The sequence below is a fragment of the Panthera onca genome, chromosome B2 (genome assembly GCF_046562875.1).
Source record: "Panthera onca isolate mPanOnc1 chromosome B2, mPanOnc1 haplotype 2, whole genome shotgun sequence".
NCBI lineage: Eukaryota > Metazoa > Chordata > Mammalia > Carnivora > Felidae > Panthera > Panthera onca.
The window spans coordinates 62,625,737-62,641,478 of NC_138343.1; the positions used below are offsets into that span (position 1 = coordinate 62,625,737).

Sequence of the window (15,742 nt, forward strand, 5' to 3'; positions counted from 1 at the left end):
TCTGAAGCAGGCTCCAGGCTCTGAGCTGTCAGCACAGAGCCCTACGTTGGGCTGAACTCATGAACAGTGAAATCATGACCTGATCAGAAGTCAGATGCTTAACCAGTTGACTGAGCCACCCACGCGCCCCACACCCAGAAGTATTCAAATTAATTTTAGGTTTAAAACCCTGTGCCTTCCTAAAGCTGTAGGTATGTATATCAGTCCTTGGTGATATTGAGTGCCTACTATATTCTGGGTGATGTGAATCCTTTTGATAACTCAGCAGGTTAGGTATGTGAGCCCATTTTACAGATGAAGAAACAGGCTTATAGAAGCAAAATAATTTGCCCAAGTTCACCAAGCTACTGAATAATTCAGGTTGGATCTTGACTCAGGTCTGTTTTTTCTACTTTAACCATTGTTGACAGAAGCAAGCTTGTTGGAGGTGTATGAGGAAACAGAAACTTATGTAATAAATTACAAAGTCCAGCCTCTAAAGTGACAGCAAATGTTTCATTTAATTTTACTTTGGTTTTGTACCTCACAATGATGATATGCATACAATATTTTATTCACTTTAAAAGAAAAAAAGCTTTACAAGTGTTATTTTTGAATTCACAATGTTCACATGAAGAACTGAAGAGAAAATTTTTCACTTTTTACATTTAAGTAAACAGAAAAACAAAAACCTAGAAGACAAAGGCTGTAATGCAGTCTTTTAAACCAACCCAGCAAGGGAGCAATGTGAAGAAGGTGGAACACAATGGCTTGTGCTTCATAATTAGTGCTCTAACCACAATGCGCTGCCACTATGCTTGAAATAACTGGGATGTTGTACTCTTGCATTTCATTATTGGGAGTTTTGAAATAAAATTTGAAGAAAATAAGATCTCTAAAAAATAGAGTCGTTCATAGTGATGATTTACATTACAAAAGTTTTTTTAAATCTCAAAAATATTTACTCTCTAGGGTTTCTTACACTCTAAGCTTTCATAATACAATTCAACACTTGTTTTTGAATCTATTAGGTACTGGAACCTACAGGTTGAGATACAGGATTATTTCTTAAACATAAAGTGTGTGGAGACTTGATAATTGAAGAGTATTATGAAATAAAGGAAAGCTATCTTAGAAATAAAATAGTTGGGGCACCTGGGTGGCTCTGTCGGTGAAGTGTCCAACTTCTGCTCACGTCATGATCTCGCGGTTCGTGAGTTCAAGCCCTGCATCGGGTCTGTGCTGACAGCTCAGACCGTGGAGCCTGCTTCAGATTCTGTGTCTACCTCTCTCTCTGCCCCTCTCCCACTCGCACTCTTTTAAAAATAAACATTAAAAAATTAAAAAAAAAGAAATAACAATAGCTAACAAATATTGAGAATTTACCACCTAAAAAGCACTATACTAAGCATTTCATACTAACTTATTGCCTCCAATAATCTTATGGAGGGAATAGTATTATCATCCCAATTTTATAAATGAGGAAAGTGTGTCACAGAGAAAAATTACTAGTACTCACAATTTTCAACCCTGGAGTCACACTTATAATTCTCTATGACCAAGACAGAAATAGTACACAGGTATTAGAAGCATAAGGTAACTTACAGATCATTTTGTCCATCATTTCTCCTACTGGGCTCCATATAAGAAGATATGGGTCAAACAGGTCCCTGGACAAATAGTTTTGGAGATATTTTTTCTCTCTCTTGGTCAATCACAACCTCAGATCGTTTGAATTCTTTTACAAGTTTTATCACCTCAGAATAAAAGTTTATGCATTAAAAAACAAAGCTATGAAACAACATGCTAAAGGAATTTGAAAAAGTTCTTTTCATATATGTTAACAATCCCCCTTCTGTAATTTTATATTTTGATGTCATTAGCCAACTTTTCTTTGTTTAGCAAAACTACCTTAAGCAAAATGATTAAGTAATTAAAGATTGGCAAACTATGGGGTGCCTGGGTGTCTCAGTCGGTTGAGCGTCCGACTTTGGCTCAGGTCATGATCTCGCGGTTTGTGAGTTCGAGCCCCACGTCGGGCTCTGTGCTGTCAGCTCAGAGCCTGAAGCCTGCTTCGGATTCTGTCTCCTCTCTCTGCCCCTCCCCAACTTGTGCTCTGTCTCTCTGTCTCTCAAAAATAAATAAACGTAAAAAAAATTTTTTTAAAAAGATTGGCAAACTACAACTACCAATCCAAATCCAAGAGAAAATTTTTTTTTTACATTTAAGTTATAAAAAGAAAGGAGACTATATGATAGAGTCCTTATGTAGCTCTGCAAAGCTTAAAATATATACTATCTGGTCCTTTGTAGAAAAAGCTTGCCAATCCCTGGAGTAATCAAACACTGAAAGGGCAGGTACGATCTAAAGAGGTTTTTCTTACCCAGTGTAAATATGAGATCGTTTTCTCTAGTCCACTACTCAAGTAACTAATTTACAGAATTAAGTAGCAGTTACATCAAAATGTTTACTACTAAGTGTATTTAGCTTTGGCAGGCAAAAACATCATTCTACAAACTCAGAAGTACAAGAAATAGAATTTATTACTATAACAACTTACTTTCTATTTCTCATTCTACCTAGGGAGTTGAAAGTTAATGTCAATCTGGGATTCCCTTCTTTTTACCAGGACTGAGATTAATTTTGAGAGGACATTTGGTTACAGAGTACCACATGCTGGTACTGGTGAGACAGGCCCTACCCTTTCTGCTCCTGGGTTACTGGTCCATCTCAACTCTTATGCAGCCCTGCTTCCCACCCACGCAGCTCATTCAGGACTTTCCTCTAGGTTACTTCCTTGCCACTAAGGCCAGGATAGGCTCACTAAATAGAAGCTAGTTTCTTTCTGCTTGGATTATTCAGTGCCTGTAATTGTCAATATTTGCTTGCCTCATGTCTTAGGCTTTCCCTACGCTTTAAAAGTTATCCCTCTTAGCTTCACTATATTCTGCAATACATCTTTTATAGCATTTGTTAATTTTCTATTTTTGAATTTATTTGCTCCATGGTTTCTAAACACCTTTTGAGAATAGGTACCATTTTGTTTCTTCATTTATGCATCTCCTGTTTATAGCAGCTGCTGATACATATCAGGCCAAAAATATTGGTTAGTGTTAATGACTCACTAAGTATGTCCATTACAGAAGACTTTTCAGACTTGATTATAGTTTTGTCAGCACTTGAGTTCTTGTATACATCAAAAATAAACATTACATTTCCCTTATTCTTTTACTTCCCTTACATCCAATGAGATTTTGTTCATGTTCGTATAAATATTTACACACACACACATACCCCTGAGGTCTTTAAAATTTCAATGAGTATAGTAGAAAGAGGAACTAGAACTGGTGAGGACATTAGATATTACCAAATATGATGGGGTTTTTCATTAAATATTAAAATAAGGTCCACAATAGCTTCTGGCATATGGTAACCACTAGTTGGGTAGACATTGAATGAACTTTGTACAAACATGACAATCATTTATTTTAGATACACATTTTATCTTGGCCTACAAATACCCTAGCTCTTGATGTGGAAATGAAACAGCTCTAAGTTCTCCCTAATTTCTCCAAGTATTAACTTTGTTGCCTGCTCATCTGCTATCAAAAATGTACAGAAGACATCGCTTTATATACCTGTCAAGGAGCTCAACATTGATTTGAGTACCGTCCAGCAGCTTCAATGTAGAGCTGAAGCAAATAAAAGCCAAAGAGGGAAACATACAGAAAGCTATATCCCTGACTGTACCAGCTTACTTCTCCACAGAATTATCCTTAAATTATGACTTAATATTTTCTTATTGGCTTTGTTCTGAGAGGAAAGTTTGGACATGCCCTGTAAAATCACAATTGAAGATTATGGGTGGTTCTAGGATAATGTGTCAACTGAAATTCAGTTAAACACAGAGGTATGTGTCTAGGCCTGTGTCCTAGGCAGCACAACAATCTGACAAACTGAGCAACCCGGTCACTTTGGAAGTGGTCTCTGCTGAAAAAAAGGGTACTTAATCGAGCAACACCAAATACCTGAAATGCCCCTTAAAAGTACTTATCTCACACCACTTCAGTTCCATGCACAAGTAGCCTTCTGATGATTACATGAAGAGAGGATACGTTGTGATTTGGAGATGTGACCATTACAGTTACTGGAGTGTTTTCCATTGTAATTCTAACCTGACAAAAGTGATTTTTTTTTTTTAACGTTTATTTATTTATTTTTGGGACAGAGAGAGACAGAGCATGAACGGGGGAGGGGCAGAGAGAGAGGGAGACACAGAATCGGAAACAGGCTCCAGGCTCCGAGCTGTCAGCACAGAGCCTGACGCGGGGCTCGAACTCACGGACCGCGAGATCGTGACCTGGCTGAAGTCGGACGCTTAACCGACTGCGCCACCCAGGCGCCCCTGACAAAAGTGATTTTTAAAAATGTATTCATGGTATCAGATACATACAACTTTAGTAAATATTGATAAGGTCCAGTTACTGCCAAGAACCACTCAGCTAGCTACAAATTCCCAGACCAAGTTCTGAAAGGATAGGGACTCTCTTCTTTAATCCTAGAAAATCAGCAGCTGTCATCCAACACCTGGTATATGTAGGAGCTTGGATAGTTGCTGAGTGGAATGAATAAATGATGTGCACATATAGCTAATTCATTGTGAGGCTGACTGATAGCCCACTATATTTCCTTCTGTTGATCCCAAATTCTGTCTCCTTGAATAGGCCTTCCTATTTAAATTTTAGCAAAGACATTTGTTCATTGTTAACATTCTTTACCTAAGAATTCACAATGTAACCTCCTTCTAAATTCTGGTGCCAGAAAAAATTAACTCCAGGAAAAATTAAGTGCTTCCTTTTATCCGGTGTAAAAACTTCATCATCCATCATAGTCTTTTTGTCTTTGCTGCCAGGAAATTCAAAGATATATTTACGTATAATTGCAATGATTATTTTATCTTCTGATAAGATTTCTTTTAAATAATACCTCATTGTTTTAATCTTTTGTTACATTTTAACATATTGCTATTTCTAAGTTTATCCATCTTAAACATCTACTGACTTTCCATGGTAAAAAAGAACTTTGCCTGCTTGAGACCATTTCTCCTTGCTTTCTTTTCTTCCCTCAACCCCCAAGTTATTAGTTTTTATGATGCTTTGTTGGTTACCTTTATAACTTTTTTTTTCTTTCTTCTCTGCCTCCTCTATCAGAGACAGTCTCTCTCCTTTCTTCACGTCCTCCACCCCTCACCAATCTCCTGTGAAGTAAGGATATAAATGCCCTCTCCCCTTAGGTCTTCTTCCACCTCCTTTCAATCTTCTAATTTTTAACAGCTGTCTTTTTACAGTGTCAAGGTTGATATTTACATGCAGCACCATAATCAATGTCTACTGTGCTCTATGGATTAATTCTAAAACAGTATATTACTATAACTATGTATATTCACTGAAAAGTTCAGCAGTATACTTTAAGCATTCTTGTATCCATGTTGTTTTCCTGGAGCTCCTACTTTTCTTTCCCTTTTACTTAAAAAAAAAAAAAAAAAGAATATGCATTTTTATTGCCTTTGGCATAGTGGCACTGTGACAGATGTCAGTTCCAGGGTCCTCATTTTGCCAGTTCCCTGCTGCATGTCTGAACAAATTAATTACTTGTTTGAAGTTTGCATGGAATAAGAGGGCCTTGACTTTTTAGAAAGCCATCACTAGGGATGATCTCTAAGTTAGGCATTTTCAGAGGACTTCAGAGAAAGTATGTCCTTCATTAGTGAAGTCACAAAACTCCAATCAGCGTCATAAAATATAAAGTTAAAGCCATTCCATGACTGAGGGGTCGGGGGAAACTTTGTTAAAGTAAACTTCTAAATAGGCAAGAAGCAAATTTATAGAATCTAAGAAGAAAAAAAAACATATTTAAAAAATAGAACTAGCCAAATGAAAAGCTAACAGTTGCTCTGACACAAATAACAACAGAAACTAACCCTAGCAGTAACAAAATGTATATTTAGTATTCAAGACAAATAGGGCAATATTTTCATAATAAAGCAAAATAAATCTTAAAAGTAGGCCAAACATACATTCCCCTTACCCTAATGGTTTATATAGGCTTAAATCATGTATTCAGACTTAAAGATTCTAACTAGCAAATTTGCCTGTCAACTGAGTGCCTTCCAAGTGCAAGGAACTATTCTAGGCACCAGGGATGAACTTGAAAACCCAGACAGGTGTTCAAGGACTTACCTTCCAGAGGCAGCACACATGAAAGCAATAAATGACATCACACTCCACAGGGTGCCATGTGAGTAAAGACCACCTAACTGCCTGAAAGACTTAGGGAAAGAGTACCAGAGGAGATTTCAAGAATAAGGATTTTCTTAGGAGATAAAAGGAAGGGAAGGGTATCATAGGAAGAAGAACAGTTCAACAGACAAGAGATCTGAGAAATCAGCCACTTGGATAATGGTGAGATACCTGGCTCATGTGATCAGTGTGAGGATAGCACAGAAAGCAGGACAGTCAGGTAAGAAACATACCAGAAAGGCTTTACGTGTCACATGACGAAAAAGGATTTCATTCCAAAGTAAATGAAAACTTTTCACAGCAAAGTAATGGAATAATCTGATTTGTATTATCAAGGTAAGACTGAAAGGAGTCAGGGCTTGGCACAAAATCCAGTGAGAAAGTTCAAGTACTTTGTGTTACTCTGCTAGGGCTGTCATAACAAAAACCCCCAGACTGTATGGCTTAAACATTAGAAATTTATTTTTCACAGTTCTGGAAGCTAGAAATCCAAGATCAGGGTGCAGCAGGGTTGGATTCTCCAGAGTCTTCTTTTTGGTTTGCAGATGGCCTCACATGGTCTTTTCTCTCTCTGTGTATATCCCTGATGTCTCTTCCTCTTCTCATAAAGGCACCAGCTTACTGAATTGGGGCTCCACATACTGGCCTCTTTTCACCTTAACTTACCTCTTTAAAGGGCCCCATCTCCAAATACACTCATATTCTTAGGTACTGGAAGTTAGGACTTCAACCCAAGAATTTTTCAGAAACACAACTCCGTCCATAACAAAGTGACTGGCAGTAAGAATGGAGAAGAGAGGACAAATGGAAGGATAGTTAAGAAGTAGAAATCAAATACTTGACTGATGAGTCAGGTATACACAGGAGATAAGGGGTTCTGCTTGATCTCTGCTTTAGGCAATCAGGTATATGCTGGTGCCATTTGTCAAAACAAACAAAAACAATAGAGAAGGAGGCTTGGTGTGCTCAGAAAAGTGAGAAGTTCAAGTTCCAATTGAAGTACTCATTTCTAGTTAACAGGTAAGTAAAATTTGAAGCTTAGGAAAAAATAATAAATATATTAATGATATGATATAATCCAACAATATAGATGGAAGCCCAGGGTACAGGAGATTATCTAGAAAGAAAATATAAAATAAAAACAAAGGGAATGAAATTCGGTAAATAACTTTAAGGGTGCATGAAGAAGCCAAACATGAAGGCTGTGAAGGTATATCTGGACAGACAAAGAATGAGAACAAAAGAGAGTGGCACAAAAATTAAGGGCAAGAAGAATTTAGTGGGAGATGGCTATTAATTCCTAAGACTTTTTCAGAAAGTTAATGGTATTTTACTTCAAAGATGGGCTTTTTAAGAGTTCTAATTTGTGCTTTTTATGAGTTCTGATTTACAATATTGTTTGTGATGATTTCTCACTATCCAAAATGTGTTCAAAATACCAGTATTGTGTAACATTCCTTATACCTTTTGAAAATTATAAATCTTTGGAATGAAAAAAAAAACCTTTAAAGCCAGAAATGTCAAATGTATTAAACTAATCAGTAAAATGATTTTTTTCAAGGTTAATTATTCTTGACAACGCTCACATTTATGCTGGAAGGCAAATGTTGAGGTGGGCTACCTACAACAATGTATAGGCCTTAATTCCTGTAGAGGTGGTAAGATATCTCATGGATTAATATCTGAACAATAGAACACATCTTGGAATGCCACGGTATGTCTCATAGCACTAGGTAGCCTGAAATCTGTTCATGAAATATATTTGAATGGCACTACTGATTTAATGTACAAAACAGAAAAACAAGTTGCAGAGGGGAGTAACATTTATTTGTCAGCTATTTTGTGAGTATTATTTTTAGACAATCACTTATAGACACTTCAGAATTCCACATTACTCTAGAGACCCAAAGGCACAGATACAATTGATTTATTATGTTTTTTAAAAAGTGACAAAAGGGAATATTAGTTCTGGAAGATTTTTAATCAATTCAACACTATTATACACTAGAGAAAAAAAAAATTTCCACAAACATTCCTTCACAAAATCCATAGTTTTATATTTACATAGAATTATTATAGCAATTTTAAATGTTAATCTATGATACAATGTTACTTCAGATAACATAAAAAATATAGTTTTTTTTAATAGCCATGCTCCCATTTTTGATGAAAGCTAGTCAGTTCATCCTAATATTAGTTTAACACTTTAAAAATGCATAACAGACATTCAGTCAGCCTTATAAAACCCCTACGACAGAGGCTGTCAAACGGAATAGACAGAGGGCTCATCATCACTTATGTCTGAATCATCTTCATCTACTCCTTCAATGACTGATTTCTTCCCTTTACAACAGGATACAATTAATCCAATCAAGAATACCTATAAATTTAAATAAGTTACATGTTACTTCTTAAATCTAAAATCACTCAGAAAGTAATGAATTTAAAATCCAATGTCATTACTGTGATACAAATGGGAAATTAAGGATCAAATCATCCCTAGGTATGACAACAGTACTTACCCCAAGAAAGGCCCAGTTACCAAAATAGTATGCTGCACTAAAGAACCAGAATTTGTGAAGGAACAGGTACGTCCGGGTAACAGTACACTGATCTATAAAAGCAAATAAAGGACTATGGTGAGATATTTTCTTTCTTGAAATGGACTATCAATACTTTATCTAAAAGACTGTTAACCAAATAATGGCCATGGTCAGTAAGTGTTAGAGATAGGACTGAAATCTAGGTCCTTCTCCAAAGTCCACTCTTTCAGTACCCTTTTAAATTACCAAATAATAGGATATTTAAAAAAATGAATGTCTCCAATGTAATCCTGGCTTATATAAGTATATATATATATAAAGCCAGGATTACATTGGATTATGTGTATATATATATATAATATATATATATATATATATATATTATATATATACTTAAAAGCCAAGATTATATATATACATTATATATATATATATATATATATAGAGAGAGAGAGAGAGAGAGAGAGAGAGAGAGAGAGGCTAGTTTAATTTGAAATAGAAAAAGCATTTAAACCTAGAGTGTCAGATATGTGCTAAAACAAAACAGATAAAAAGTTCCCCTGATGAAGACAAAAGAACAAACAAAACAAACAAACAAAAAAAACCAAAGTAATCAGAATTGATTATAATTAAGTTGTACTTTTCTAAGAATCCAATTTTCAGGACAGCTCAAATTTGAGAGTTTTTTGAGATTTTTTTTTTCTTTTTAAGAATGCTATTGAAAAGGCTGCTACTTTTTTAAATACAAAATTGTTATTTACTAATATGATATTGCTTGAATTTTAGATTAGTATTTAAATTTTGAATTAAAAATAAATCATACACCAAAATGAATCAATCATAAAGAAAAACGTAACTCTTAAAGAGACTGATTATTTAACATTTTTGTCAGACTCCATACTAGTTTTATCCAAATAGAGTATTTTCATTAGCTTACAGAGTCCTCTATCCATATACACATATATCTGATAAATAATATCTAAGGAAATATTCGTTTATTAAAACCATTCAGAAAAGGCTGGGGCAACAGATACAATATAATGTATCTGATTGAAAAATTATATATGCTGCAGCTAATAAAGGATTCTAACCTTCTAAACTTCAGAGGGCCCTTCGTTCATTACAGAAGAAAATCCTTATCTTACAAGGCAACTTCTTTCCAGTCTATTGATTTCTGCATATTTTAACCAAAATTGACAATGGCAAGAAATTTCACATGCAGTTAGGAGACTAATATCATAATCCTATAGCTGATTAAGAAAATAAATACACTGTTGATTTCTAATTTTACCAACTCTCTTATCGTCATCAATAAATGCTATTTTCTCTTAAAACATAAAATTAAGCTGAATCTGTAGCTCAATTTATTACACAAGGGTTCTAATACACTTTATTTTGGGGCTATCACATGGTTTTCTGAGAATAGCCTTTAGGTTATAGTTTATACAAATACAAGACTTGTTACGTAAAGTTTTAGATATGTTACATACATATAAGATAATCTAAATCTTATCTACTCTAATCCCTTCCACTGTACTTCAAACATTTATTTCTGAATTGCTCAATACCAAACTGGACAAAGCAATCTTTTTTTTTTTTTTTTTTCTTCTTTAATAAAGAAGCAATCTCTTCCTTTCATAAACAAGAACCACCAATCTAATGATGATCTACTGTCCCCCATCAAGGGCCTCCTTCATATTTTTTTCTCTCTTTCTCAACAGAAAAGTCTAGAAGGAAAAGTCAAAGCTCTCTAACAAAAACCAAAATGGCTTCAAGCAGTGGCGTCTGAACAAATGTTTATCTCCTGTCCTATGGTTACTAGCACTCAAGATTATAGCTGGGTGCTGTGCTGAGATGAGAGTTCAGTCTAACAGAGGAGAATCACAGAGAGGAAAGTCATTAGTCATTTACTCTGCTCCACAATATTTTATTCTCACCTCCACTACAGATCTTGCTTCAAAGTAACAGAATTACAGGCATACCTTGGAGATATTGCAGGTTAGGTTCCGGACCACCTCAATAAAGCCAATATTGCAATGAAGCAAATAAAATGAATTGTTTTTGTTTTCCCAGCACATATAAAAGTTATGCTTACACTAAGCTGTAGTCTAAGTGTGCAACAGCATTATGTCTAAATAAACAATATACATACCTCAATTAAAAAATACTTTATTGCTAAAATCTAACCATCACCTGAGCTTTCAGCAACTCATAATCACTGATCACAGATCACCATAACAAATATGATAATAATAATAAAGTTGGGATTTTGTGAGAATCCTAAAATGTGACATAGACATGAATTGAAGAAATGCTGTTGTAAAAATGGCACCAGCAGACTTGCTCAGGCAGAGCTGCTGCAAACCTTCAATCTGTAAACAATGCAGTATCTGCAAAGTGCATTACTAAAGCAAAGCACAATAAAACGAGGTATGCCTGTATTCAATTTGTCACTTTTCCCATTAGATAAGTCTGAGTACTCTAAAGTATCCATCAGTGAACCTGGCATTCATATTTAAAATAGCTGCCAAAGTAAGCTAAAATTTTTTAAAAGGGGTATTTTATTTAAAAATTGTATTGCTAAATAGTACCTTTTCTAATGTAACTAAAATCTGACAAGATTCCAAGGATGTCAAAACGAGAGACTTGCATAGATCATGAATATGAAGTATAACTACAATGTCCAGTATGGTGAAGGAAGAACCCAGACTCTGGTGTCTGACAAACAGTGTCAAATATCATTTGGCCACTTCCTTGCCAAGTGAATGGGCAAATGTGAACTGTTGAGACTATGCTTGTGAAATGGAGAGATTGCCTCTGTACAGGGTCATTCTAAAGACCAAATGAGGTATACCAAAATCTCCGTGCAAAGTGGCAGTTAATATTAATTTTCTTTCTTTTTTTTTCCCCCTTCTTCAAGGTATAACTGAACCCATGATAAAGAACATACTTAAGAGCGGCTCAAGTGGTCTCAAGAAAAACAACTAATATTAAGATTTTTAAAGTATATGTCCAATAGTAGTAAAGAAAATAATGGCTTAGACATCGGTATCATGACTATTGTGTCTATATTCATTATTTTTATGTCTCTATAGTCAAAGTGTCACCACCTAGACCCCAAAACCTGACCTTTACTGCCCACTAGCTTATATTCACTAATCTCTGTCTTATGTTTTTCCTTAAGCACTTCTTTCTTGCTTACCTCTCAATTCAGGCAAATGAAACTGGAAACCACCCCCAGGTGATGGTGACTGCCCTGACAAGACCTCCCACTGGACTAGATCACCCAGACCATTTGAGCTAAACCCCTGACTTGTGCCTGCACAGATGCACCAAGAAGTGATCCCTGGAATGACCAGCAATTACCTTTACTTCATTATAATACTGAACGTCTGCCCAAGGAGGAGCCTTAGCCTCATTTACATCACATATAACATATGTATAGACATGTCTATACATATAGATATGTATAGACATGTCTATACATATAGATATGTATAGACATGTCTTCTTAAGGTTCATGTGTGACCTTATGCTTCCTCTACATATGACTACAAGGCTTCCATATCTAAATATTCACCCCAACCTTAAACAAAGGGTACTCATTCACCCTCTCTTGGGGAGTCACAGATTTGGAAGCCATTCCACATGATCTCCTTATCTGCTGCAAATAAAAGTTTTCTTTGTGTGACAACTCAACCTGGTGCACTTTCTAACTCACCAAGGAGAGAATTCATGTTGGTTCAGTTAGAAATTCAGACACAAATGGATTTAGCGAAATTCAAATGTGTATAATTCAGTAATATGATATGTGCTAAACAGTAATATACCTTTAAATAAAAATAATCCATTTGAATGTTTCAGAAATGAAGAGAGGGACAGGCTGGGACTTGTGCAAAAAACGCCTGTTAACAATTATTTTAAAAACAAGAACAGTATCTTCTATGGCTTAAGTATTTTATGAGCTTAACCCTACAAGTATAAACATGTTTGAGAAAAGTTCTTCAACCTTCTCCACGTTGTTACAATGTTCTAAACTTTAAAAATAAAAGTTCCATTACTCCTTTCCATACTGAAAGATATTTCGGGATTCAAAACACCACTGAGTTAGAAATCTCAGGGCCAGAACGGGGATTTTATTTTATTTATTTTTTTTTAATTTTTTTTAACGTTTATTTATTTTTGAGACAGAGAGAGACAGAGCATGAATGGGGGAGGGTCAGAGAGAGGGAGACACAGAATCTGAAACAGGCTCCAGGCTCTGAGCTGTCAGCACAGAGCCCGATGCGGAGCTCGAACTCACGGACCACGAGATCATGACCTGAGCCGAAGTCGGCCGCTTAACCGACTGAGCCACTCAGGCGCCCCCAGAACGGGGATTTTAAAACAGAGGCTGAAATGGCAGAAGTCAGTCAAATCAACTTATTTTTCCATAGAGGTCTAATAAACCATTCAGTGACATTTTAATTTGTCTTATCACCACTGATTGTTTGGCCCACCACAAAAAAATGTATCTCATTTTTCCTATCATGTTATTTTACATGTTTACCATTTTTAAAGGCTGTAGATTTGACACAAACCTTCTAAAATAAAATTAAAAGGTAGTCATTGTTAGTTTTCTATGTTGTTGAAAAATGACACTAGATCACAAATCCATACACACAGTATGTAACAACTCTTTATAGCTATTTTTATATGTAATGTATATATCATTATGTTTATATTGATATAAAGTGGTATATGTCCACAGAAGAGTTTTGGTTAATAAGTGCATGCAAATATTTTATATCCAAGTGATGATTCCACACTCAATCAACAGAGGGGGCTTTTCTCCTCACCATCTGCCATCTTCCAGCTGTTTACCTGAATCATGGATATCTAGGAGATCTATGGATGTCTTTATACAGTTATCTAAAAAATTATAATTAAATATTTTGTTGATTTTTTTTTTTAATTTTAGAAAGAAAGAGTGCAAGTGGGGTAGACGGGCAGAAGAAGAGAGAGAGAGAATCCCAAGAAGGCTCTACCCTCAGCACAGAGCCCGATGTAGGGCTTGATCCCATGAACTGTGAGATCATGACCTGAGCCAAAGTCAAGAGTCAGATGCTTAACAGACTGAGCCACCCTGGTGCCCCTATAATTAAGTATTTTGAACTTGGTTTGACCTTCAAAATAAATTTAAATCACTGGATGTTTCATTTAAGGATTGTGTTCTAAAATTAACTGTTCAGGAAATTTCTGTTGTTCCTCATAAGGACATATAAAAGTTCTAATTAAACTAAAGAGTACTGTTAACAATGAAAAATTAAAATAAGGGTTCAGATAAAAACATTTTTTTTTCTGATAAGGTGGCCACACAAAAAGGATCAAAATTAAGACCCAGGAAAGGATATCTGGAGCGCATGAATAAAACAAGATACTTTTGACTACTGACATGATGGTCAACCCTTCCTCCATCTCTTCTCACTTATTATCAAACAGATGAATAACAGAAAGTGCAATTAAATCTCTATTTTTCATGTAACAGCAACCATTATAAATATACCTGATAAATTTTATATTATGTATTTCCTCTTTCCTTTTAAATTGTTATGTCATTTTTAAAAATGTTTATTTATTTTTGAGAGAGAGAGAGAGAGTGAGCAGGGGAGGGGCAGAGAGAGACAGAGATACAGAATCCAAAGTATCCGGCAGCACAGAGCCCAACGCAGGGCTCAAACTCACGAGGCATGAGATCGTGACCTGAGCCGAAGTCAGATGCTCAACCAACTGAGGCACGTAGGCGCCCCCGTATGTCACTGTTAATGTGTGCTGACTGACACTAAAATAACTTTGGTTATTAACTATGATAAACCACAACTTCTACTTCAAATATATTTTTAAAACATGTAGTGTTGATTTAAGCCACAATTAAGTCATCATGTTATACCTTCACCTGAAATCAACTCAGAATTAATTACACTCTATATCTGTACTTAACTTATATAATGAATTCTTATATTACATATGCATATATAGAGAAGGCCTTTGAGAAAATTCATGTGCCATGGAGAATGAACTTTAAACTTTAAGGCAAATATTTTGTCTGACAAAAACAGACATCTGGACTATTTAGAATGCCACTTTATGTCTCATGGTTGCCCCTGATTATGCTAACTCTGATTTCTGCTTAGGGTCTTGATACTACTGAATATTTAGAATAGACATGTAAATCTTAACTGTACATAGGCTAAGGAGCTTGACTTTATTGTGATATGATTAGGAATTATTTATCAAATGATTTCAAGAAAGGGAATAACATGAGTGGAATGTAGACTGGCAGAGGGGATTGAGAGTAGATAGAAGTTCACTAAGTCAGGAGACAATCTGAGTGAAAACGTGAGCTGTCAGGATAGAAAAACAGGTTGGACTGAAAGATTTTGGAAGTAAAATCCCAGTTAATCACTGTTTTACTGTCAAACAGACTTACAGCATATGAAATATATACACATAAAAACCTTTGAGATACTAACAAATTACATCCCAATAAAAAAAGAGGTACTGGCAATATACTTCCAAAAAAAAAAAAAAAAAAAAAGCAGAAAAAAATTTTAAATATGTAATAAAAACCAAAGTTGTATATTTATCTTAAAATTTAATAAATGGGGTTACCTGGGTGGCTCAGTTGGTTGAGGGTCTGATTTTGGCTCAGGACAAGATCCCAGGGTCATGGGATGGAGCCCTGTGGAGCCTGCTTAAGATATTCTCTCTCTCTTGCCCTCGGCCCTTCCCCCACTCACTTGCTATCTTTAAATAAAGTGAATCAAAAAAAATTAACAAATAGCATATAGTTAAATCAATATTTTGTTAAATTTCACTGGGGGAGCCAAGTAAAAGGGAAAGAAAGAATTGGTGAACATTAAAAATCAAAATTCTAAAGGA

The 15,742-nt window shown here is 35.4% G+C and overlaps 1 protein-coding gene across 2 annotated transcripts in view; it reads right to left on the reverse strand.

The window, feature by feature from the left end:
* Window positions 1-8,083: 8,083 nt before the first annotated feature.
* Window positions 8,084-15,742, reverse strand: part of LMBRD1 (LMBR1 domain containing 1) — a 112,551-nt gene continuing 104,892 nt past the window's right edge. For both annotated transcript variants that reach the window (XM_060615858.2, XM_060615860.2), the window contains 2 exons: window positions 8,801-8,892; window positions 8,084-8,658 (listed from right to left, as the gene is read on the reverse strand). In XM_060615858.2, the coding sequence (XP_060471841.1) occupies window positions 8,542-8,658; window positions 8,801-8,892 (209 nt within the window). In that variant the 3' untranslated portion in view covers window positions 8,084-8,541. The remainder of the gene's footprint in view (window positions 8,659-8,800; window positions 8,893-15,742) is intronic.